We start from the raw sequence: 23,308 nt of genomic DNA on the forward strand, positions 1-23,308 counted from the left end.
AGTTCTATTCTTGTCTTAGCTCGACAACTAGTGGCTTAATTATTGAAATATCAATCAAGCATGTGTAGGCATGCATGCCTAAATAACATTTAACTGCATTCTTTCCATAATCTTATTGATTACGAGCTGATTTTTTTGTGATTTTGCGACTTATAACAGTGCACGCTAAGTATTGAAAATAACACGTGGCTATGGTACCATCCGCCAAACCAGGGAACATGGTCTAGACTTGCTACATCACAGCGACCCTGTTTGAGGGCGCATGATTTCTGATGCGTGTTGCAATGTAGTAATTTTTCGAAATTGTGGGCTTTCCCTATTAGACAGAAAATGATTACTCGCAATGACTATCTCGGTCAATATGCACTGCGTGTGCCACTTCCATAGTGCACGCATCGCCGACGATGTCTGAGTCGAGACATCAGAAGTGACGCCGGCACTACAGAATCAGCGAATCGACTAACTCTAGACAAACATACTGGAAGTATTTTACAGTGGATCCACAGCCCCACTAGTTCTTCATAAAGAAAGAGACGGAATCCTAATAAAGAAGGGTGTGAGGCAGAGAGACACGATCTATCCAATGCTATTCACCACGTATTTACAGGAACTTTTTATGGCCCTAGATTGGGAAGAGTTGATGATAACAGTTAGTGGAGGGTATCTTAGAAATCAGCGATTCGCTAATGACATTGCATTAATGAGCAACTCGAGGGACGAATTACAACTTGTTATTACTGAAGTGGACAAAAAAGCAGAAGAGTACGTCTGAACATTCATATGCATAAAGCTAAAGTAATTTGCAATAGTCTCGGCAAGAAACAGCGCTTTGTGGTAGGTGGAGAAACGTTAAAATTTGTAGAACAATATGTCTACTTAGCACAGGTACTAACCGCGGAGCTGAACAATGAGAGTGAAATAACTAGAACGATATCGATGGAATATATAACCTTCGGCAAGCTTTCTCTGATCATGAATGGCAATCTACCACTCACCCACAAGAAGAAGGTATATATCAGCTGCATTTTGGCTGTACTTACCTACCATCATTAACCTAAAGGCTCAGAAATAGGGTTCAATTTAAATTGAGGAGGACGCCGCGAGCAATGGAAGAGAAAATGATAGATGTATTCATAAGGGACAAAAAGAGAGTACAGTGGGTCAGGAAACAAACCGGGTTTTTCTCAATGTTTTTTTTTCCTTTTCTATTTTCCTTTCTTTCTTTTTACCATGTTAAACATGGTCTACTGTGCCGAGCAGCTACTGCTTAACGCTGGCAGCTGCTGTGCGCGGTAATGGGTATTGCCCAATCCCTGCGACTAATACCCACCTGCGCTTTTGAGCACACACGAAAGTTTTTGTGGCCCACTTAGGCAGCTTCGCTGTTAAAATAAATAAAAAAATGATCAACTTCGTGAAACGAGGCCGCAAATGACAGATAAATATCTCAAGCCTAACTTCACCGAGTCTACATTATCATCCATCTGGTGGATTCAGTTGTTTCAGGAGGCCGTCTGCGGTAACACTTGGTGACGTGGTCTGTATCTATGGGCACACCATATAGATTGTGAACAAGAAGCGACAAAAACGTGGAAGTCATTGAGTACTACTGTTTTTTTATGATTCATATTAGTATTTTATGCCAGTTTTATTGGTACTTGGAATTGTATTTGACTAATATTAATATTTTTTTTAACTTCGTCTTTCTGGAAATAAGCATTTCATAGTACGAGTACACCGTGTTTAGAATTACACTTCTTGTATAAAAGATGCCCACTTCAAACATCACTAGTTTTTTTAATGCGTCAGGTGCGCTATTATAGATATAAAAAGCCATACTTACATTTCTGGGATATGTTCACTGCAATAAATAGGAAAAATGAAATAAGTGAAGTGAAGATGCGTTGTGTTAATAACTCAAGTGTTTACAAGCACATTTATTATCACTATACTGAAGGAATATGTGATAGCCTAGGTTTTATTTTCTACACGGTATTTCATTGTGTCAGCCAACAAATATTTTTCACAAAAATCTGCTCGAGGTTCTTGCTAAACTTAATTCGTCTACAAATAGACTGTATCAATACTGAAATTACACGTAGTTAACCACGTTAAAAAGTGAAGTGCACCAAGAAATAAACACATTTATATTGATCACAATTTCCTAACTACTTGAAATTCTGGAGTAAAAAAGAACATGGTTGAATTCTCCACCATAGAAATCGGTATAACACGAAGGTGCAATAAGTCACCACAAACCTAGCGTATTGTTTATTATGAATTAACCTAAGCGAGCTGGAGCTGGTGCATGTACCATGGTGTTTGACATCTATATTACCATTTGACGTGAATACACCCACGCTGACGCGTAGTGGCTTATCTCCTTCGTTAAGATTAGGGCATCTTTATTGCGATGACCAACGCCCGTGATCATGATTTACCACTGTTGTAGCTGAATTTGTTAGCATGTACCTGGACAAAACATACACTAAATACCACGTGAAAAGGCATTAACAAGCACATAATAAATACTGGCACTCCATATGCATTTCCTAAACCTCATCATTTGAAGAGAGCAACAGCACGGTGTGCGCTCTAGAGGAGTGAGGTTACCTACGCCGGTGCTCATCAATGCGCTACCTCGCTGCGCTTCAGCAACACGGAAGCCAGGGGTTCAAAGCTTGACCCATAAACTCACGAAGGCTTCCCTTCACGTTGGTAGTTGTTTCACTCCGCCAATGAATATAAAATTTGCACGTCGACATTGTTGCCTTTCTGCGATGCTTATTGCCGCAGTTTTATAGTCGCTGCTATCACACTTGAAGCAGTAGCCGGTATAGAACAACCCTTAAACTTAATGCATGTGGAAGCTGCACTGGTCCTACAGCGCGTCGTCGCACACTAATTCGAAGCGATAATCTACCTGCGCAACTGCACCTAGCGCGACTCCTCGATGTTAACGCGGCCAGTGTGAGTCACCGATATCGAGACAATTTTTGCGTCGTCGCCGTCCAACTTGGCACTCGTTAATTCAGTACGTCTCTTCTCAGATATGGCAGCATCTGCCCGCTTTTCTTCGTCCCGGCAACAGAGATTAAAGTGTGAGTTAGACATTTTTGAGAAATAAGGTGTGTTGATGAAGCATCTTGCATCTGTGCTGATGTCGTTGTCGTAGACTACTGGGTGTTAGTGCCGCGAATAGTGAAGTCACGGGTTCATTTCCGTCGTTGGAACTGCTTCTTTTCGTTTGTGGACACATAACCAACGTCATATTTGCGGCGGAAATGCGTTATTCGAGTGTTGATAAACTCTGGCATGTAATACGTTCGCGTTATTCTAAAATATTCTAATTACATCAGAATTTTTATGTACAAAAAACCTCAATATGACCGACAAATGCAACGGAAACAAGCATCTATAGTTTAAAGAATTAGGACATTGAGATATAGTCCTCGTTCAGATGCACCCACAGTTGCAATATAGTGCTATAAATAAGTTTTAACGTACTGAATGTCGGTGATACAGAAACAACACAAACCCACTATGAACCATGCTGGAATAAACAAATTACGTTGCTTTCTTGATGCCACCATTGATTTTCACACATGACTATAGCTAAACGAATTTGCAATGTGGTTGTAAATGACACACATACTACAACACTATTATGTGGTAGTTATATAGGATATGCCGCCCTCCACCTGAGCGATTGGTGAGGACGTTCAGCAACTGTAGACACAAACTAAAGGGCTCGCAAACTTAAGATCAAAGCAAAATTGAGTAAAACACACACATTGGTAGATACGAGCCCATTCCACGCTTGCTGAACACCCATCTGTGCGCATAAGACAATGATTGCAGATAAAAAGTGCGTTCAAGTAGGAACTGATTGAAGCGCTTACCATGCACTCGGACTGTGTATTGTACAGCGTCCCTTCCGTACAGGTTGTGTGCGTGGCAGGTGTAGTTGGTGGCGTCATCTGACTCGGCCGCCTCGATGTGCAAGGTGCCCGACGGCAGCACTCGAATACGGTCACTCTCCCGCAAGGGGCCAGAGCTATGCGTTCAACGGAACCAAAATATACGTATGTGGAAGTGCACCCAGTCAAAAAGGCAAATAAAGATCCTAACAGTTCCTTTCAATACTAATAATATATGTGGTTTTATGTTTTAGAACTACGATATGAGGCAGGCACTAGTCGATTACTCTGTGAATCTTAACCATCTGGGGCAGGGGTGACACTGGTAGCTATATTTGACGACCATCTTGACGTTTAACGTTTCAAGTTGGTGCCATGAATTCTTTTGGTTACACTGAGCCTATACCTTAGCCCGCTTACTATTTTTATTACACTCTGCAGAGAAACCAACAAGCAAGTTTAAATAGTAGTTGTTTCAGAGCTTTTCTGCCGTGTTAGCTCATGGTCTCCTCCCCTGTCCCCCAGCTCCCCGGACTAACGTGCATCGAGGCACTCAACGCGCAGCGCGAACATGTTGCTGTCCTTTCAACGAATTGTAGACGTCATTGCGATATATAGTCACAAACGTGGTGTCTGACTTCTCAGAACTGGAACTGGCGCTACTGGTTCGAAGCGAGGCATGTATTTTCTACTGTTATTTACAATCACATCCCATGTCACTTCTTGCTCTCAATCTGAGAAGACGATTTTAGGAACTACGATGACGGCGAAGTGAGTGCTGTTGCCCGTTCTGTGGGTTGGTCGGTGAGACGCGCAATAAACTACAAGAATGCAGTGGTGTGAATTCTGTCAGACAGATTACTTTCACAGCTTCGACAAAATGAAGATCCTACCCTCTGTTCGAAAGAGGCAGCTCGCAAACTCAAAAAAAAAGGAGAGAAAGAGAAATGTTTAATATAGGCCGCCAATCTGCTCCAGCAAGACACCCGGACGAAAAATGGTTGTATGCGCCTCTGTAGTGCTCGGTAGTCATTGCAATCGCTCTGTACCAGTGCACTCGTGGTTCAAAGAAAAAATCGAATGATTGTTATGTGGGGTTTAACGCCCCAAAACCACCATATGATTATGACAGACGCCGTAGTGGAGGGCTCCGGAAATTTAGACCACCTGGGGTTCTTTAACGTGCGCCCATATCTGAGCACACGGGCCTACTAAGAAAAACAAATACAAAACATATAAACAAAACTGATTAGTAAGTTCAGTTTTGATACCATCTCATGGTCACACCTAACAATTAGTTTATCTAATCACAGGGCTGTGCCCTGCGCCACCATTTTCACCCACAATAATTCTGGTGAGCTCCACTACGTCTTGATACTCACACTCGGTCTGACATTGACTAAGGAAGTACTCGCCGTGTCCAAGATGAAAGTCTTATATGAGTGAACCTGTGACCGCGAAACGGAAAGTCAGATTACAGGCAACACACGCTGTGCACTGATTGCGGCGAACAAAGCGTAGCCCATCGATAATCTCACAAGCGGCAAATCGCGTCCGACTTTTATTCAAGTTCTATTGAAGATTCCAGCTATATAGCTGGTGGCCGTGCGATCTCTCCAAGAAACTAGACAATTCGCGTCCTGCACGCAATCCGAACGCATTGATCTAAAACAACAGAGAAGCTTCTGAAACATTTGTGGGGGAAGCCCTAAGATACATCAAAATAATACGCGTGCCAGAACACTTGGATGCGATGTGGTAACATTATTGCGTGAATAATATACTAAATCCTTTGATATTGTAGTTTAAGATCTATGCTGAAATGATCACAAGTCACCAATCTACGCAAACTACTGACAAAAGAAAAGCTTCAGAACTGTTGTAGGGCTTCTTTAATCTATCTGACGAACAAACTGCGTCCAGTAAGCCAACAATCACATGCGACCGCGCTCTTTTGTGACAAACAATCCGACCAGCGCACACGTGCGCTTCCGCGCCGTGCTGCTTTGAAGGAAGCATTTTTCTTAAATCCTGCGGGGATAGACATGTACCCGCTTCGTAGTGCCACCACTGCAACGACTCCCGCCAGACACTCTAGCTCGAGTCATATGTAAACATGCGGTCACGTGAAAACGTCACAAAATGGGCGAATGAAGCGCAAAGCCCACAGACGGAACGCAGCTATTCCATATCTGCGTACACCCGCAAGAAAGCCCTGCGTTCTTCAACGTACTGGGCATTACTGGCACGGTCACCCCTACGCGTTTTCTTCATACGCGCGGCTGCTGCCGACTACCAGCTATTACTGTATATTGTCTGTAGATAGCGGTGTACCTGTTTGTTCACCGCATGTATTTCCTAATCAGATGCGTAATCAGTAAGGGGGGGGGGTGAATATATGAATTGGTGGTATTCAACGTTACGCCCTTCCGCCACTCCTGCGCTTACCGAAAATTTTCCACTATGGTCGCTGTATTAACAGGCACACATGTAAGTGCACTCACGAACATACAGAACGCACGGTTTCAACCGCCTGCCTCCTGCCCGTCGAACCAGCCACTGGGTTACTTGTTCCCGTGTACCACGATGTACACGTTCCGCTGTGGATAAGGGAGTTTATAAATGAAACCTCTACGTTTACAGCAGGATACTATATCCTCTCCGCAAACGAATATTGGGGCTCAAGTTGACAAAGAACCAGCATATTTATCCAGAACAGCTATTGATGAAATAAATTTATAAGTCCCCTTGAAAACGGCTCCATCAATACGGCGCGAGTTTCAGGTGGGTTCCCGCACGGTTTTTTTTTTTGTGCTATGGCCAGTGATATATATTTATCGCCTTCCGTGGAAAGCTATGGAAAGCCCTCACGGAGAAGAATTTCACACTCTTGAACTCTTTCAAAAGAGCGGTAAGGGTGCGCCCGTGAAAAGAAACGGTCTGGACGGTGACGCAGATGCTGTAAGTTTTCCGTTATTTTTCTTCCTTGCCACGGACTTGCCGCGACCGCTCTTCAACAAATCGGACGACACAATGGAGGAGTCAAAGGAAAGAGAGCACGTGAGAAAAATGGGCTTGAGCCGAACCAAGTCGGAAGTGTAGCCAAAGCATTCATTGCTAAAGGCGCCTGCGCCTTCCTTTTTTTTCTTTTCCTTTTTTTGCCTTTTACTTTCTTGTTTTCAGAATTGTAACTATACGGGCAGGTTCTTTGAGAGCTAGCATTAAGGTGCCGGAGGGTCTGCTGGCCATTTCGAGTGCAATGACACCGCGTGCAATCTATCTCAGTTCCAGTTTCTACGCTGGCTACGGCAGAGGTTCCCGTTCGACATGAGCACTCAGCGCTGGCCGTGCACCAAAGCGGCGAGCTCTTTACCGCAGCACTATTGCGAGCGTAAGCCCTCTTCGTGAGCTAGCGCACTGATGGGACAATGCCGCGAAACCGGCAAAGCTAGAAGTCCGTCTTCTCTCCCCCCCCCTTTGTTTCCGCTATCCGAATCGTTTGTTTGCGCCCGCGGCCGTTCGCAATGGCCTAACTCTCATTGTTGGCGAAGACAGCGGCCGTCTCTCACGGGATGAACACGCCTGATACGCGGGATTGCAGAACTGGAACGGAAAGCTAGGGCAAGGTCTCTCTCATTGTCTGGACGAACGATCCCAAGGACGACGACGGCAGGTAGATTACAAGGGGGGAGGGGGCGTAATAGAATCAACCCGAGAATGAAAGAGGCGATCAGGCGAGCGTTGATTACAGCAGGTGTCCTGGTAATGACCGCCAGCCGTCGGAGTTTGTATGCCAGGAAATGCGTTGGATGCTGGAAAGGGCGCAGCTTGCGATAGAAAACGTGTTAATGGGAAGATGGGTATAATTTGGGAGGGAAGAGTAGTAATCAGGAGAGATGAAATAACCAGGGTGACAACACAAAGAAACACCCCTCCCGGCTGCAGTGGACAGTGATGAATTCGGGAGAATAAAGGAGCTGTTTGGAGGGAAATTATCGTGCATACTAAGAAAAAGGTCGCAATAATTATCAACAGTCGCGTACGTCGCCTCACTAATTTCATGCTGTTTACGCAATGAATGCGAAGGACTATGTATTAGCAGCGTGCGACAAACGTAAAAGCCGTCTCTTCTCCAGCGTGACGGGTGATAGAAGTTGATTCGGTGTCTTTTAGCATCTAGGTTCAAAAATAAACGTAAAAGATTATGTTCTAGCGCCGCAGGCGGCACGAGCGAAAGATCATACTATGCGTGCCAATTTCTAATAGGAGGGAATATTTTATTTGAAGTGCACACACCTTGTCCGCCACTCCCTCACTGGCGTCGGTTGTCCCGCTGTCCTGCAGGGAAGCTCCAGGTCTTGCTTCAGGGCAACGCTCACTTTCCGGCTGAAGGATGCTATGCGTGCCGGAGCTGCGAAACAAAAAAACGGTCCCATTATTATTGAATAAACGGGATAATCGCTCAGAAAAGGGGAGAGTGAGGGATAGCAATGCAGTATCTTATCGGCATTTTTTTGCTCGTTTTGAGAAACTCAACATTCTCACATGTTTCGCCTAGTAGACGAGAACAATACTTTTCTGAAGGAATACAGTGGGAGAGGAATCAATAAAGCAAAAGGAGAGAACAGTTCTCACCCCGCACTTCCGGATTCTGTGTGACGATGCGCGTGGCCGGTCCCTCACCGGCTCCGGTGGACGCGGTCACCCAGAACTCGTAGCGCTGACCCGTGCGCAAGCCTCGAGTCTCGTGCCAGAACTGGGAGGACGGCACGGACACCGGTTGTGCCGGCACACCACCTGAACCCGGCTGCGCATAGATTGAAGCGTCGTTTTTACGCAATGTAGTGAGAATGGTATATATGCTTCGCTTATTTACAAACATCACCATGCAAGAGAGGAGAGGGTAAGGAAGAGAAGAAATGAAAGGCGTAGAGGTGAACCAGATGCGCGCACGGTCTGTTACACATGCACTGGGAAGAGGGAATGAAGCGGTAAGAAAAAAGAAAGAAGTAACAGACCGTCGTGAGGGTACATGTGCGCCTTTACATAAAACGGTCCACCGTTAAACTATCCAAAGGCCACAAAAACGTGCATGATTGACGTCGTCATAGAACTCCTGCAGCTAAAATAGCTCAATTCGTATTTGCTTCCTTTTCCTCTACCTTTGAGATTGGGGGAAACTGTATGACGCCTGCATACTCATGCGTTAAGGGGAGCAGTTTCTGTATGAAGATGACAAGACCACTTGTGGGGAGTTTTGCAGCGACAGTCTAGTGGTTAAGGTACTCGGCTGCTGACCCGCAGGTTGCGGGATCAAATCCCGGCTGCGGCGGCTGCATTTCCGATGGAGGCGGAAATGTTGTAGGCCCGTGTGCTCAGATTTGGGTGCACCTTAAAGAACCTCAGGTGGTAAAAATTTCCGGAGTCCTCCACTACGGCGTCTCTCATACTCATATGGTAGTTTTGGGACGTTAAACCCCACATATCAATCAATCAGTTTTGCAGCGACATGCTGTTTTGTAGAATATCCATCTCTTTAAACCTCCATCTTTTGAACAACTTTAGCAGTGCGAATGGGGTAGCCACTGAACGTTTTCACCACTACGTTTAAATTTTTGGCAACACTTTCAGAAATCATGTAGGGCACCGTGAAAGTATTCAAAAGAAAAGCGATTACGCATTTAACACGTCGCCTGCCCTGCAAAACGCCTGAAATATTACAGTTAAAAATTGAGCCACTCACACTATTGATGCTTATCGCATCATTTACAAACGTTTTGTTAGGAAGTTGTTGTTTCTAATCTATTCTCAAAGCACTGCCGGCATGCTAGCTCAGCAGCTGTCTCGGCGTAGCACTACGGGTACCGTGAAAGAAACCGACGCCCACTGCATGGGATCTCTGCCAATCTCAGTGCATTTATCCCAGCGGAGTAGTGCAACTCTGTTGAGGCTAAAATTTTGAACAGGGCAGTGCTTTCTTTGTATCGTGGCTCTGGCGCAGGATAAGAACTGTTTCCAAGTTTGCTTTGGCACCGCGTACTGAAGGAGAGAACGAACCATGCAAGTGAGCAGATTGCGGATAAAAAAAAAGAGGGGGGGGGGGAAGAAAAGGGACTTTTCACTCGAGTTCACTTGTCGCATCTTCCATCTCCCTCTTGTCGTTTCAAGTACACAATACGATTCCTTTTTACATCTGAGTACTCGCTAGTTCGGAAGTTTTTTGCTTCTTTATTTCCGCCATTTGACGCCTCGATTTCGAGCAAACACCAGTGAAACGCTTTGTCGTATTCTAGCTGTTTTGCTTCACTGCAGTCTATAGTGGATAAGGAACTTGTGCTTGGAAGCTGAGGCAAAGTGGAAAGCATTATGTAGTGAGTTATTGCGAGAGCGAGCAAAGACACCTTGATACAAAAAATAGAAAGTAAGCTTGGAGAAATTTCGCGCTGCACATGATCAGCAGTCATTTATTTACGTCTTCTTTTTACAAAAAAGAATGATTCTGCAAGGCCAGCTGCAAGTCTTCGAGTCGATCGGAACATGTAAGCTGACGCAAGCTGAGCTCACTTGCTGCAATCCCGTATGAAGGTTTAGGTCTATCTTAGGAAGAAGAGCGGGTCCTACCAGGCTACTTACTGACTATTATTCTTCGCCATACTTGTCAGTTTTTATTGCAAGATGTGGACTTGAAAGCTTCAAGGTCACTCATTATTTGTTAAAGAAGGCGAGAAAGAGCGGCGATAGCTGAACTAGTCTGCTTGAAGCCTGCTATATAAAAACAGGCTCTCAAGGAAAAAAAAAGCTGCATAAGACGACGTTCACTTTCGTGTCGTCACGTCTCCTGGCAGCTCGATATGCTTACTGCCATGCGTCATTCTCAAAAACTGGGGCCAAAGCATCTGGCAAAATGGTGCTAGCGTCGCAGAGTCCGCAAATGACACTGAGTTTCATCTATAATTTGATTTCAACGCAATTGCAAATGTGTCTCACAGTAATTTCTTAATTCTGGGGATAGAATTAGTTTGATAATTCTTTAGTCAGCAAAGCAATGGTCCAATAGGCCACTTGCTTGACCCACAGAGCTGAGGGGTTCTACGGTAAAGCTGAGCCACTTCGATTGTTAATCTTGTTTGTTTCTGTAAAATCGTGTGATATAGTTACATCGTAGATTGTGTCATTCAATTCGTGAAAGTAACCAATTTCTATTTTGAGGCTTTAAATGGTTACTTCTACAGGCGATCAATAATTCTAGATATCAGCAACTCTGCCAGCTTCCGGGAGCAATAAGTCTTTTTTCTGAAATGTTTAGATTTGTTCTATAAAAATGACTCGTAAGCTTCAAATTGTAAAACAGCCTTATCAGTGCACAAGCATTTTCACGTTGGCCATTAAAGTTTAAGGGGCTCACTGCGGCAAACAAAATTGATTAGTGGAGCTTTCTTTCCAAGAGCTACGCACTTGTGGCTCGGCAAGGCTACTTGCTCTTTGAAGTCGCTACGCATAGCTTAACCTGTGTATGTGGATCGCAAATACTGCCCTTCCGACGTGTCGTTGCCCTATTGGTGAGCACAGTCAACTGAAATTCATATGTACGCGGCGGCAGGAGTCTGAATGACAGCCAGGTACGTGGTGTAGCCGGTCATTGCGTTGGAGGACTTCCTCATTGGTTTAGCAGATCGACTGCAATCTTCTGACTCACCCGCCGTAGTATCTCAGCAGGCGGAGTGTCGCGTTGCTAACCACAAGAACACAGGCGTGTTTTCCAGCCACGGTGGCCGATCCAAGTGGGAACTAAATGCAGGAACACTCGCATACTTTGACTCATTTGACTCAGGTGTGTTTTGAAGAACCGCGGCTAGACGAAATTGAACCTGGGTCATCCAGTACGTCGTGCCTCTATCGTTGCTTAGGCACGTGAAAGCCCGTAAACTGATTGTCCTCCTTGTGTTGCATAAATATATAGAGCTGATTGACATGGAAAACAATGCAGTATTCAGAGAAGCTGTGCGTACGTTGCCACTTCCAGTGTGCTAATTGATTACCCATAAACGAGGAAAGGAGCCCTTAGATGTTGCCGCACATGCTCCTTTCCGTGTTTTATCGTACCACTTATTGCACGTGTAGATACTGCCTTGCAAAATCCGTGGTAGAATGTCAGAGCAATGTATCTTTCGGGTAATCTGCCAGGCTTGAACACACAAACACGATCAACTGAGAATATTCTAAACAAACGCAGCTGCCAGCAATAACGCTAGATTGTTCGATGCCACATGTATATCTGGTGGCATCAATCTACAGCGTGTATTGCTTGTAGAATGCCGTTTCGTATTTATTCCATGGACAGGCTTGCCTTACTACAAAGCGCAGTCCGGAAAATTCAGCCAAATCCCACGTACCTTGCGAATCGACATTATGCGAAGAATGCGGAGGGAACGGCACTGTGTTGTAACATTTTTATTCGGCGAAACGTTATGAAATTACGCTAAAAATATGTACAACTTCCCTACGCAGAAGCATATGTGGAAGAGTCACGTATGTTTTGTTCAGACAGTTGTTTGTAGTTGCGTAACGATGCCAACAGCGGCATTGGCATTACCGATTTCTGAAGCTGTAAGCTGTCCAGATCGGTGGAACACTCGCTGCGGGTTGCTCGGCTGCTGAACGGAAGTTGGCGGGCACGATCCTAAACGTGGCGGTTGCGTTTATACGGAGTCAAAATCGTAGATTCCCTTGTACTGTGCAATTTCAGTGCACGTTAAACCACCAACACCTCGGGTGGTCTAAATTTCCGGTGCACTCCACTATGGCTTCTCTTGCAATTATATTGCGTTTTTGGAACGTAAAACCATGGATATTAATATTGAAGTGGTAAGCTCATATTTAGCGCCTGTTCATTCGAGCATGGTGCTACGAGAATGGACTCGTGCTACGCTGGCCAGCTTCAGTGGATTGCGGTAAAGTGTACAACTGACGGGAACCCGACGTGGCGCCTGCATCATAAGAGAAGAGATGTGATGAATGTAGAATTAGACAGCTAGTCCTGCAACCACAAACAATGTTTCAGCAACTTTACGCCTGCACAAGGGCTTTTTCCAAAGCAGTTTAGAGACCTGGCGTGGCTCTGTGGCAGAATACTGGATAACCATGAAGGCTGCTTGAGTTAAATTCATGCGAGGCCCTGATATCTCTTCCTTCCATTTGTCGGGTCAACACTGATCAGGTCAGTTTTTCATAACGCTCTCGCTTTGAATAACTTGTGTTTGTTCTCACCAATCCTTGGGAGATATCAACCGTCTATCATCCATGGCGTATACCCTATGGTATACGGGAATGCGCCACACATGCCTAGAGGAAGAGGTTCAACGACGTGCACGACGAAACTCATGCGTTGTTCATGTCATGACTAGCTGACACATTCGTCAAATACTCTAACACTCCCATACTCATTTTAGTCAGCCCCGAATCAAGGAGGCGATCACGACTTCTGAGAAATTGGCGGTCATACATACATACATACATACATACATACATACATACATACATACATACATACATACATACATACATACATACATACATACATACATACATACATACATACATACATACATACAGACACAGATAGATAGATAGATAGATAGATAGATAGATAGATAGATAGATAGATAGATAGATAGATAGATAGATAGATAGATAGATAGATAGATAGATAGATCATAATTTTCTCCAGGCACGGATAAAGTGTACTAACAATCCTGGCTGAACTTCAGCAACTGCCGACGAACGAAGCGCGGAGCCATGAAATATCTGAGGTGGCCAAACGTCAAAGTTCAAAGGCAGATTGTATTTAATGGCATCACTTACAAACCGTTTAGGCGTTGCTCAGTGCTACAACAATACTTCTCATATCAGCTCGATCGGTGCGGGGAATGCAGTGAATATGTAAACAAAACGATTTTATATCACACTTTGCTATAGCAACGAGCCCTTTGCCTAAACTAAGAAATAACTGAGCTGCACCGCAAATGTTGGTCAGTTGAGATAAGCCACCCGCTTCCCACCCGTAAGACAGCTGGTCAGAATTGAACGCGTAAGAGGCTGTGGTTTATTTATTTCGCATTTCGGGGAGTTGGGCATATCTATCGCAACGTCTTCATTGCGATAGCAACGTGAGGCTTTCCTGTCGTGCATTGATTGATTGATTTGTGGGGTTTAACGTCCCAAAACCACCATATGATTATGAGAGACGCCGTAGTGGAGGGCTCCGGAAATTTCGACCACCTGGGGTTCTTTAACGTGCACCCAAATCTGAGCACACGGGCCTACAACATTTCCGCCTCCATCGGAAATGCAGCCGCCGCAGCCGGGATTTGAACCCGCGACCTGCGGGTCAGCAGCCGAGTACCTTAGCCACTAGACCACCGCGGCGGGGCTTTCCTGTCGTGCAGCTTCGTCGTACACCCGTAGGCAAAACGATCGGGACGCGCGGACGGCAACCTTAGCGAGATAAACTTACGGCATCACAGCGGCGTCTGACGTTGAGCCTATGGCGTCGAGACATGGCAGTGCTCGTGCGCAGCCAATTATATGTCGCGTGATGCGGTAGGATTCACTTTCATTGTTGAGTCCGTCGCATGCTCAGGGCACTGCGGCACGCAGGGGGGGGGGGGCGGGGGGCGGCAGGGTACTTCGCTTGTTTTACCTTTATTAGCCAGTTAACACTAGCAGCGGGACCTCCTCAGCTGATGAGAGTATTCTGATGAAGTTGTTTTGGCTTATCACCTCTTCGGTTTCAGTGCCCTCATTCACACTTCAGTATCAGGCATTACGCTTTCACAAAAAAGAACACGCACAGGCCTGAAGGCTACTAATGCTTCACGTGGCAACGGCTTGTGACGGAGACAAAGTAATCTTAATTGGGTAAAGCGAGCGGCGGACGCCTTATGCCAACCGTGGCCCCGTCAAATTAAGTGCATTACGGATTAAAAAAATAATTAAATGACTTTGCCGCAAGGCGCTACACATAATCAGCGAATACGTTGCAAACATGTGAAAAGAAAGGGCCATGCGCGCGAAAGGGAACGCACGCACACTGCGATGCCTCGACACCATACGTCCACCGTCAGACGGCACCACGATGCAGTTTTATGCCACTGCAGTCGCTACTCGCACGCCCCGAATTATCTTGCCAACGGGTGTATGGCATCAAATGAAACGCGAATAGCGGAGCGTGTGGCACAAGCCTTAGCAATGGCACAGTGCGCGCCGTTCACCAGTCATTGACACAGATATGCCCACGCATCCGGTGTGGAAGCACTGCGCGATCTCCCTATAGTGCAATATTTCTGCTTACGTTCCAGGTATGGTGATGGTATTTGAGATGAACAAAATAAAAAATACAGAGCTTAAAATACTGCAGCCTAAGGCGAGTATTGTAGCACGGTTTGTCATCACGGAGTCCATTATCACGGAATGCCTGGCAAATTCTATTTAGACAAAACTCGGTTCACAATGCTGGCAATTTCACGCTGTTTCACTTCGTGTCGGTAAGGCGAAACAATTTGGGATCTCTCTTGCGAAGAAACGCTCGGCATTTCCAATTGAAGTGAAGCCTCTTGCGGTTGGTCTCTGAAAGAAGGGTGCAGGTGAAGAAGCGCTGGCAAACGAGATACGACAATCGTTTGAAAATTAACCGCAAATTAATGATATCTTTCCTTTTGTTTTATCGTGCCAAGACACCGATTGCATTGCGACGCTGAAGTAAAAGCAAGGAATTGGAAGTGATACGATCAAAAGCGCTTTGCACGCCCACGATTTCCACTGTTGTCGCCATACGAAAACTAGAGCAGAAACAGAGATAACGCACTCTAGGTGGATCGCGCAGTGCTGCCAAACCGGATGTGCACTCCTGTCAATGGTGATGACTGGACGGACAACACTATAGTGTTTCTAGTGCTTGAAACACGCGCTCCGCTGCTCGGGTTTCATTTGATGCCGATAGTACCTCAGATTAGCCTGTGTGGCCGTCACTGAGCAGGCAAGCATTCGTAGAGGGCACTTTTGTTTTATTCTAGTCTTCGCCTAAGTAATGCATGCCTTACTCCGTGTTGCGAGCCCAATAATAGCCTTGCTGCCACAATGCCACGTCTAAGACCTCCTGGCGCGCAGAGCGCTGTTGCTCACGAACAAAGGCGCCTAATATGTCATGATATGTGGGAAATGAGAGAGTATCTGACCTGGCTGGGCGCGTGGGCATGAACTCGGCTGTACACAGTGTAGCGCTGGAGCACACCATTTGCTTTGGGTGGTGGAGGCCAGCTGATAAGGATGGCGTCTGGTGCCAGGATCAGTGCCTTGATGTCCGCAGGTGCTTCAGGCACTGAACAAATCATCGCACAGTCAACGTCCTGTTAATGAAGATTACTTGATACAGTGAAAACGCAGTTGCTCCAGATTGACCCCTCTTAGTTACAAACGTTGGTATTTCGCAACGGACAAATTTGAAGCATCACTGCGGGCGACATAAGCTAACGCATAAAAAAAACAGCGGAAAATAGGACAATGAATAACATACTGAATTGTAAAGGAGGCAGCGCTGAAACAAATACAAAAGACGAGAGCACTTTTCGTCCTTTTTTTTTAGTTTCAGCACTGCCCTTTTCATTTCGTTATGAATCCTACTGCCCCAATTTTTGGTGATTCTACATTGAGGAGCGTATGAATTCTTCACTTTTTGCATCCGCACTGTGTGTGTTTTTTCGCTGGTTTACTTCACAGCAAATCCGGTACTGTAAAACGACACTCAAGTGTTCACCACTTTACGCGCTACTTTCAGGTTACATCGGGCGATTTGCAGAGATGTGGGTGTAATTATGTATGAAACCGTTCCTTCAGACCAGACGTTTTCGGCGAATACCGTGACTTCTTTTACAGGGCATTCTTGCGACAGGTACTTTGACAGCATTCTTACCGTCCTCGGGTGTTGTGCAGTGCACTGGATCGCTGAATGCACCCGTGCCGGCACCAGTGCGAGCGGCTACGCGGACGCTGTAGTTGCGGAAAGGCTCCACGCCGTCAAGGACGACTGACGTGACCTCGGAAGACACGTCGCGCTCGGTCCATGCCGGCCCCGTCCGCGACGACGCCGTCACGACATCTTCTGATCCACGCATGGTGAGCAAGGTAAGGATGTAATGAAAAAGAGAGAGAAAGGATCACTTAGGCATTTCAGGTATTTCCTATGAGATTAGGTGGGAGCATGAAATAATAGATAAGAAATTCACATTAGCCGGGCTACGATTGTTATCAGGCCTGATCATATTGCTTTTAATTGAAGTATAGGTTTTTAATAGTGCCTTCATTTTTTTTCACTTTTCTCTCGAACTTTACTCTATTTCGACTTGTAATTATCTCATGTTTATCTGCTTTTCTGACCTACGATCCCCTGTTACCTTCTATCTCCTATTACCTTAAGTGAGGAACAAATAATTTTACCTAATGTGATGGAAAAAATACCGTGCTTTGAAATACTGCCTCATGATATTTGTGAGTGCAGCTATGTGCAGAGGCAGCGTCACCTTTCTTTGAAATTTCAGCTATCTGTAATAGTAGCTATGTAAATTCTGTAAATAATGCCACATAAACTGCCAGCTCTCATGTGCGACAGCAACCACTCTGTGCATTGCAGTCGTCGCGAACCAAACGAAACGTTGACATCCCCGTTACAACTAGCGAAGCCTGCCGAAGTACTCTTGCCAGCCTTGCGTGCGCACAAGCCAACGTGCCTGACAGAGAAAAAAAGCAAGCTTAGAAATCAGTGGCTTGTGATGTCAGACAGTTATGGGATAGCGGGATCGAAGTGCGCATGCGAAATACCGTATACGTGATCCGTACCGCTCACTGTACACACGCTGTGACGCTACTGTGCTGGCGTGGTGTACGTAGCATACGTAAAACATGGCGGTGGATTTGGACACCCACTTTTAAGTGATGTTGGCGTAGTTCGACGATTCGCTTTGTTTGCAGAAAACGACGGCTTAAAATGACTTCGCTTGCCTTCAGTTAGCCTCAATCACCGAGTATTACGGATAAGCTGGCGTAGTTTTTGAGATAGCTTTCTAATTAGAATGTTTTAAGATCTGCACGCAAATAAAAACACTCATATTCAAAACGGCACAAAGCTGCTGCTCACTGTAATATGCGCAAGATGCTCACCATAAAGATCGTGATCAATCGTCATGTAGAGGACGCGGTAACCCTTATGGAGGCCGTCCAGACTTTTCTCGTGTAGCACTGCCCATGAGACACGAAGGCTTGTGGTCGAACTGGCTGAGCAGCGGACACCCGACGGAGCCACCTGAGGCACTGCGGGTAAAAAAAATGCAGTGAATAATGCACAGTGAATTTAATGCTGATAGAGCTTCGTTTTTCTAAAAGCGCTGAAAATGAAATTCATGTTACTGTAAACCAGTGCAAACGTCAACCTGGCTCATATCCAGTCAAGGTGCTCCGTGTGCTGGGTGGGAGATGGCGAGAAATATGGACGCTAACGCCCGGACATGAAAATAACAAGCAAGCTAACCGAAGCAGCTTGCTAAGTATAACGCTTATCCATATTAAGAGTGGCAGGCTAATAAGAGAGAGGAGAGAGGAAAGAAGGGGAGTTAACCAGATGATAGTATCGCCTGCACGCACGTACGCACGCACAAACACCGAAATTGCCAACAGAAGTGGGCGTCCGCGTGGACAACGCTCGTGGCTTCAGCTGCGACGTGTGCAACCTCTCGATGTCTGTGCCAGCAAGTTTCAGCTTCTGTGGTTAATCATCTGTACTAATTTCTTTGCCAGTAAATTTTACCCTCTCCTTTATTCTCTTGTGGAACCCCGCCATATTGGCTTCAAGTAACCTAGCCCTCGTTCTGGATATGAGCAGCCATTGCTCTAGGCGATCAGCATTTCATAAGCGGCGCACAGTGACAAGTACCAAATGCGGTAATCCGGCTATCTGCACAACACAGCTGAACAGTCTGTTTTACCGTGATAATTGACTTCGTCGGTAACGGAGTGGCAGAACTTTGCCTTGCAGTGGATGAGAACCGCTAATACGTGATTTGACACGGCTAAAACGTCAGTAGCACAGGAGGATTGGCCATCAGAGATCAAATGTTCAGAAAAACACTTTGCAGCCCACACTGCGATTTATGCTGCATCAGAATTCGTGGCACATCTTTTCGCACGCGCGGTGCCAGTACATTTATTTTATCGTCGATCTTTTCTTCCTTGATGACTAAAATGAGATACCGGCTGCAAGTACACTTTCACCTTCAATAAAGTCTGCTTTTTTTCACACCGCATTCGAGAAAGCATTGTATCTCCAACAGAAACGATCCGCACGAAGGCCTTCCTTAAGCGTTCATGTTTGCCAGTGTTGCCTAATTCGCAGTGCTCCCTGGCTGTTCTTTTACGGACAAATATGTGACTGAGATATACATGATTCTGCTTGCCTAATGTCACAAATAGCTAAGCTATGCTTCAACTTTTTCCTTTCACTAATACATCTTCTTTCTCCGCGTTTCTCTTCCCCCCCCTTTAGTATTCACGGCTGTTTTATACATGTTTTGTATTCGTGACGCCGTACACGACTATGCTATGTTTTATCCTCTTCCTATATCATTTCTATCCTCCTCAACCTCACACCACACCTCCTCCAAGTCGCTTCCTTCTCTCTACACATGCTGTACTTCAGAGGGTATGCTTTGCATAATTTTTCCTGTCTTGCGCCACACATTACTATGTTATGCTTACCTTGGGTGTGTTCCAATGCTCACCGTAGACGGCTATATAGACAGCTGATTCGACGGCGGTCATATTAAGCCCTCATTAAAGTTCTCCCGTAGGCAGCGAAATAGCTTCGACAAGACTGAATCGTAGACAAAAACGACGCAGGCTACTTTGCTGTCTAAACAAGATGGCGGCTCAACAAATTGCTTAGACAGCTTAGATCTCGTCGGAATGGTCGTCTCCCCACAAACAGACGCTCCTCGAGATGCTCAATGTAACGTTAAATTTTTCTTAGCGCTGAACATGAAATGAGCTAGAAAAACTAACAGTTGCGTTTGTTTAACTCAGCTTTGTCTTCTCGACGCTAGGTGGCGTGTCGTGAGTGGACACCATTCAGACGTGCTCTATTTCTCGGACATGGGCTCAATTCTGTCTTCTAAGCTGTCAGCATAGGCTTTCTGCAATGCTGTCTTCAACAGAAACACAGCCCCTCTCCCATCCTTGCTACAATCACAGAACTTCTATCTGTCCTGACTTTATGTCCTGACATTGTTTTGCATACGTGCCGCTATGCGGCAGCATATGACAACAGCATATTACCTTCTTGCTCCTCCTGACTAGTTTTCATGACTAGTTTACAGCTTCTCTTCTAATTCCCTTCCCTATGCCATACATGACTATGCTGTTCGTGGTTGCGCTTGCCTTTCGCCAAGTGACTCGAGAGGATGGCGGCACACGACAGCCCGGGACCCAAATTACTCCGCCACTTGGCAGTAGCACCCAACCATCTCTTAGCTGCTTTTTAGTTGTGTACTTACATCTCGCAGTTTTTCATCACTACGTACTTTGCTATTTGCTTTTAATAGATCATCTATTTGCTTTTAATAGATCAAAGTATTGCTTGAACTATGATGCTGTTGGCGGCCTCAAATATCTTCGATATTAATTGTGTGTTATTTGAGCTCAAATGTGCGTGGCAGATTTTTTAAGGGAAAAAAATGTCAGTGAATGACGCAATGAACTTGACAAATTCAGCAGACCCAACGCACTGTGGGATCCGCAATGATGCGATGTGGTCAGTGATAGGCTGTACATACAAACGTTGTTTGTTGTCCAGGCAAACATTATCATTCATTCCATGGCATGCTGTTCACTATCGCATGTTTATTATGCATGTATGCATAAATGTTCTAGTATATTCCGTCCTTATGAAGGTGCGTTTTAAACAACGCATGGTCTGTCATTTTTATTTTTATACAGTCACCTCAAGCCATAAGAATTTTGGCAGATGGCCGTCAGCAAAACAGTCGCGAGTATACCAAGACAGCGGCATTTAAACAATGCCGTTGATGACATTTATATCATCTTTTTATGTTATGACTCCAGTTAACTAAATAGCCTTGAATCCGCAGAATTTTCGGGGATACCCAGATGTTGTCCGAGTGGCAAAAATCTGCTATACGAAAAGACAAGGTATAAAATAGACAGAAAAAAAGGTCGCCCTTTAAGACAACAAAAATATCTTTCATATTATTGCGCGCAAATCTAATACTTTCAAAACTAAGACTTCCCACTTTTTTAGAACGCTTGTGAAGGCTCTCCTGTGCGACAAATTTTGTACTGCCTGCTTTGCACGTGCTCTCCTAAGCGCACCTTTTCAGCACTGCCAGTTCGCAATTTCTTGACTTCAGTATCCTTCTTTCTAAGACACCCTATTTTATTGACAATTCACCTCGTGCACTTCAGAAGCCATTACAGTGCACTCACCATCTTCCGCAGTATAGACGACGACCTCGTCTGAACGCGGTCCGGCGCCCACGGCATTGAACGCCTGCACCAACACGCTGTACTTGGTGAACTTGCGCAGGTTGTTGAGCACGCACTCTCCGGGCGCCTCGTCTCCCTCTCCTCCGCTCTCGACCGTCTTGTAGAGGTGCAAGTCGCTCGAATTGTGCAGCTTGTAGCCCACGTAGTAGCCCCGGATACTGCCGTGACGAAGTTCGGGAACCGGGGGCTGCAAGTGCCACTTTCACTGTTCACTGTTTCGAACGCTGTCATAACTATAGCGCGCTTTTCTGAACATTGTCTTCACTCGAACGGAGACACAAGTGATTGTTCTGTGCAGTGTACTTCATGGAGCAAAGCCCTGAATGCATAAGTTTTCACAGGCGTAGCTAACCGGGAAAGGGCTACTTGAGATTGCTATTTAAACACCAAAGTACGCAATTTAGTGTTCATGATGCTCGACAGCTGACGTGAAGGTCACGGGTTTGAGTATTGGCCGCGCGGCTGTATTTTGATGGAAACTGAATGCTAGCTAGGCCCGTGTGCTTGCATTTAGATGGACGTTAAACAAGCCCACGTGCTCAAAGTTTCAAGGGGCGAAGCTCCTTAGGGTGTGGGTCTGTCTTTCCTCCATTGTTGACGTACGTAGCCACTGGTGGCACATACCCGCTCTAGAGTGGGTATGTGCCACAGGGGATGCGAGATGGGAGAAGCCGGTACTTGGAGTGTTCACTAGACGGACGCAGGGACGCACGCATGGACGAACGGACAGACGGACGGACGGATGGATGGACGAACGCGCGGAGCGGGTTTGTGCCCCAGGGGATACGAGATGGCGGTACTTGGAGTATTCAATAGAAGGACGCACGGATGGATGGAGAGACAGACTAGAAGATGGACGGACGCGTGCACGGATGGATGTATGAACGGGCGGACATACGGATGGACGGACTCACGCACGGATGCATGGACAGACGGATGGGCGCATGGATGGACGCGTGGATGGTCGCGCGGGTGGACGAAAGCAAAAACGAATGGACGGACGGGTTGGCGGACGCTTCGCCCCACTCATCATTATTCACTCGTGGATATGGTGTGATTTTTTGGGGTCCTCTAATATTATTTATGTCGTAGTTTTGACGAAGCTCTCCGCATAGTATTATTATTATTGATCATCATCATCGTCGTCATCATCATCCTGACTACGTTCACTGCAGGACAAAGGCCTCTCCCATGTTCCGCCAGTTAACCCGGCGCTGTGCTTGCTGCTGCCAATTCATACCCGCAAACTTCTTAATCTCATCTGCCCACCTAACCTTCTGTCTCCCCCTAACCCTATTGCCTTCTCTAGGAATCCAGTTAGTTACTCTAATGACCAGCGAGTATCCTGTCTACGTGCTACATGCCCAGCGCATGTTCATTTCCTCTTCATATTTTCAAATATGATATCCTCAACCCCCGTTTGTTCCCTAATCCACTCTGCTCTCTTCTTGTCTCTTAAGGTTACACCTACCATTTTCTATTCCATTGCTCGTTGCGTCGTCCCCAATTTAAGCTGAACCCTCTTTGTAAGTCTCCAGGTTTCTGCTCCGTAGCTACGTACCGGCAAGATACAGCTGTTCCATACCTTCCTCTTGAGGGATAGTGGCAATCTACCTGCCATAATTTGAGAGTGCTTGCCAATTGTGCTCCACCCTATTCTTATTCTTTTAGTTACTTCAATCTCGTGGTTCGGCTCCACGGTTATTACCTGCCCTAAGTAGACATAGTATTTCACAACTTGAAGTACACTATTACCTATCTCGAAGCGCTGCTCTCTTCCGAGG

General features: G+C 45.7%; 1 protein-coding gene across 1 annotated transcript in view; it reads right to left on the reverse strand.

Annotated features, from left to right (window-relative positions):
- LOC119172847 (cell adhesion molecule Dscam1-like) overlaps positions 1-23,308 on the reverse strand; it is a 165,481-nt gene that overhangs the window by 13,344 nt on the left and 128,829 nt on the right. Inside the window, exons 19-26 of the mRNA XM_075893167.1 lie at positions 21,465-21,711; positions 18,132-18,281; positions 16,888-17,076; positions 16,154-16,296; positions 8,556-8,727; positions 8,217-8,331; positions 3,903-4,057; positions 1,844-1,861 (exon numbers count right to left, since the gene is read on the reverse strand). Of these exons, the coding sequence (XP_075749282.1) occupies positions 1,844-1,861; positions 3,903-4,057; positions 8,217-8,331; positions 8,556-8,727; positions 16,154-16,296; positions 16,888-17,076; positions 18,132-18,281; positions 21,465-21,711 (1,189 nt within the window). The remainder of the gene's footprint in view (positions 1-1,843; positions 1,862-3,902; positions 4,058-8,216; positions 8,332-8,555; positions 8,728-16,153; positions 16,297-16,887; positions 17,077-18,131; positions 18,282-21,464; positions 21,712-23,308) is intronic.

Source organism: Rhipicephalus microplus, chromosome 4 (assembly GCF_043290135.1).
Source record: "Rhipicephalus microplus isolate Deutch F79 chromosome 4, USDA_Rmic, whole genome shotgun sequence".
Lineage (NCBI taxonomy): Eukaryota > Metazoa > Arthropoda > Arachnida > Ixodida > Ixodidae > Rhipicephalus > Rhipicephalus microplus.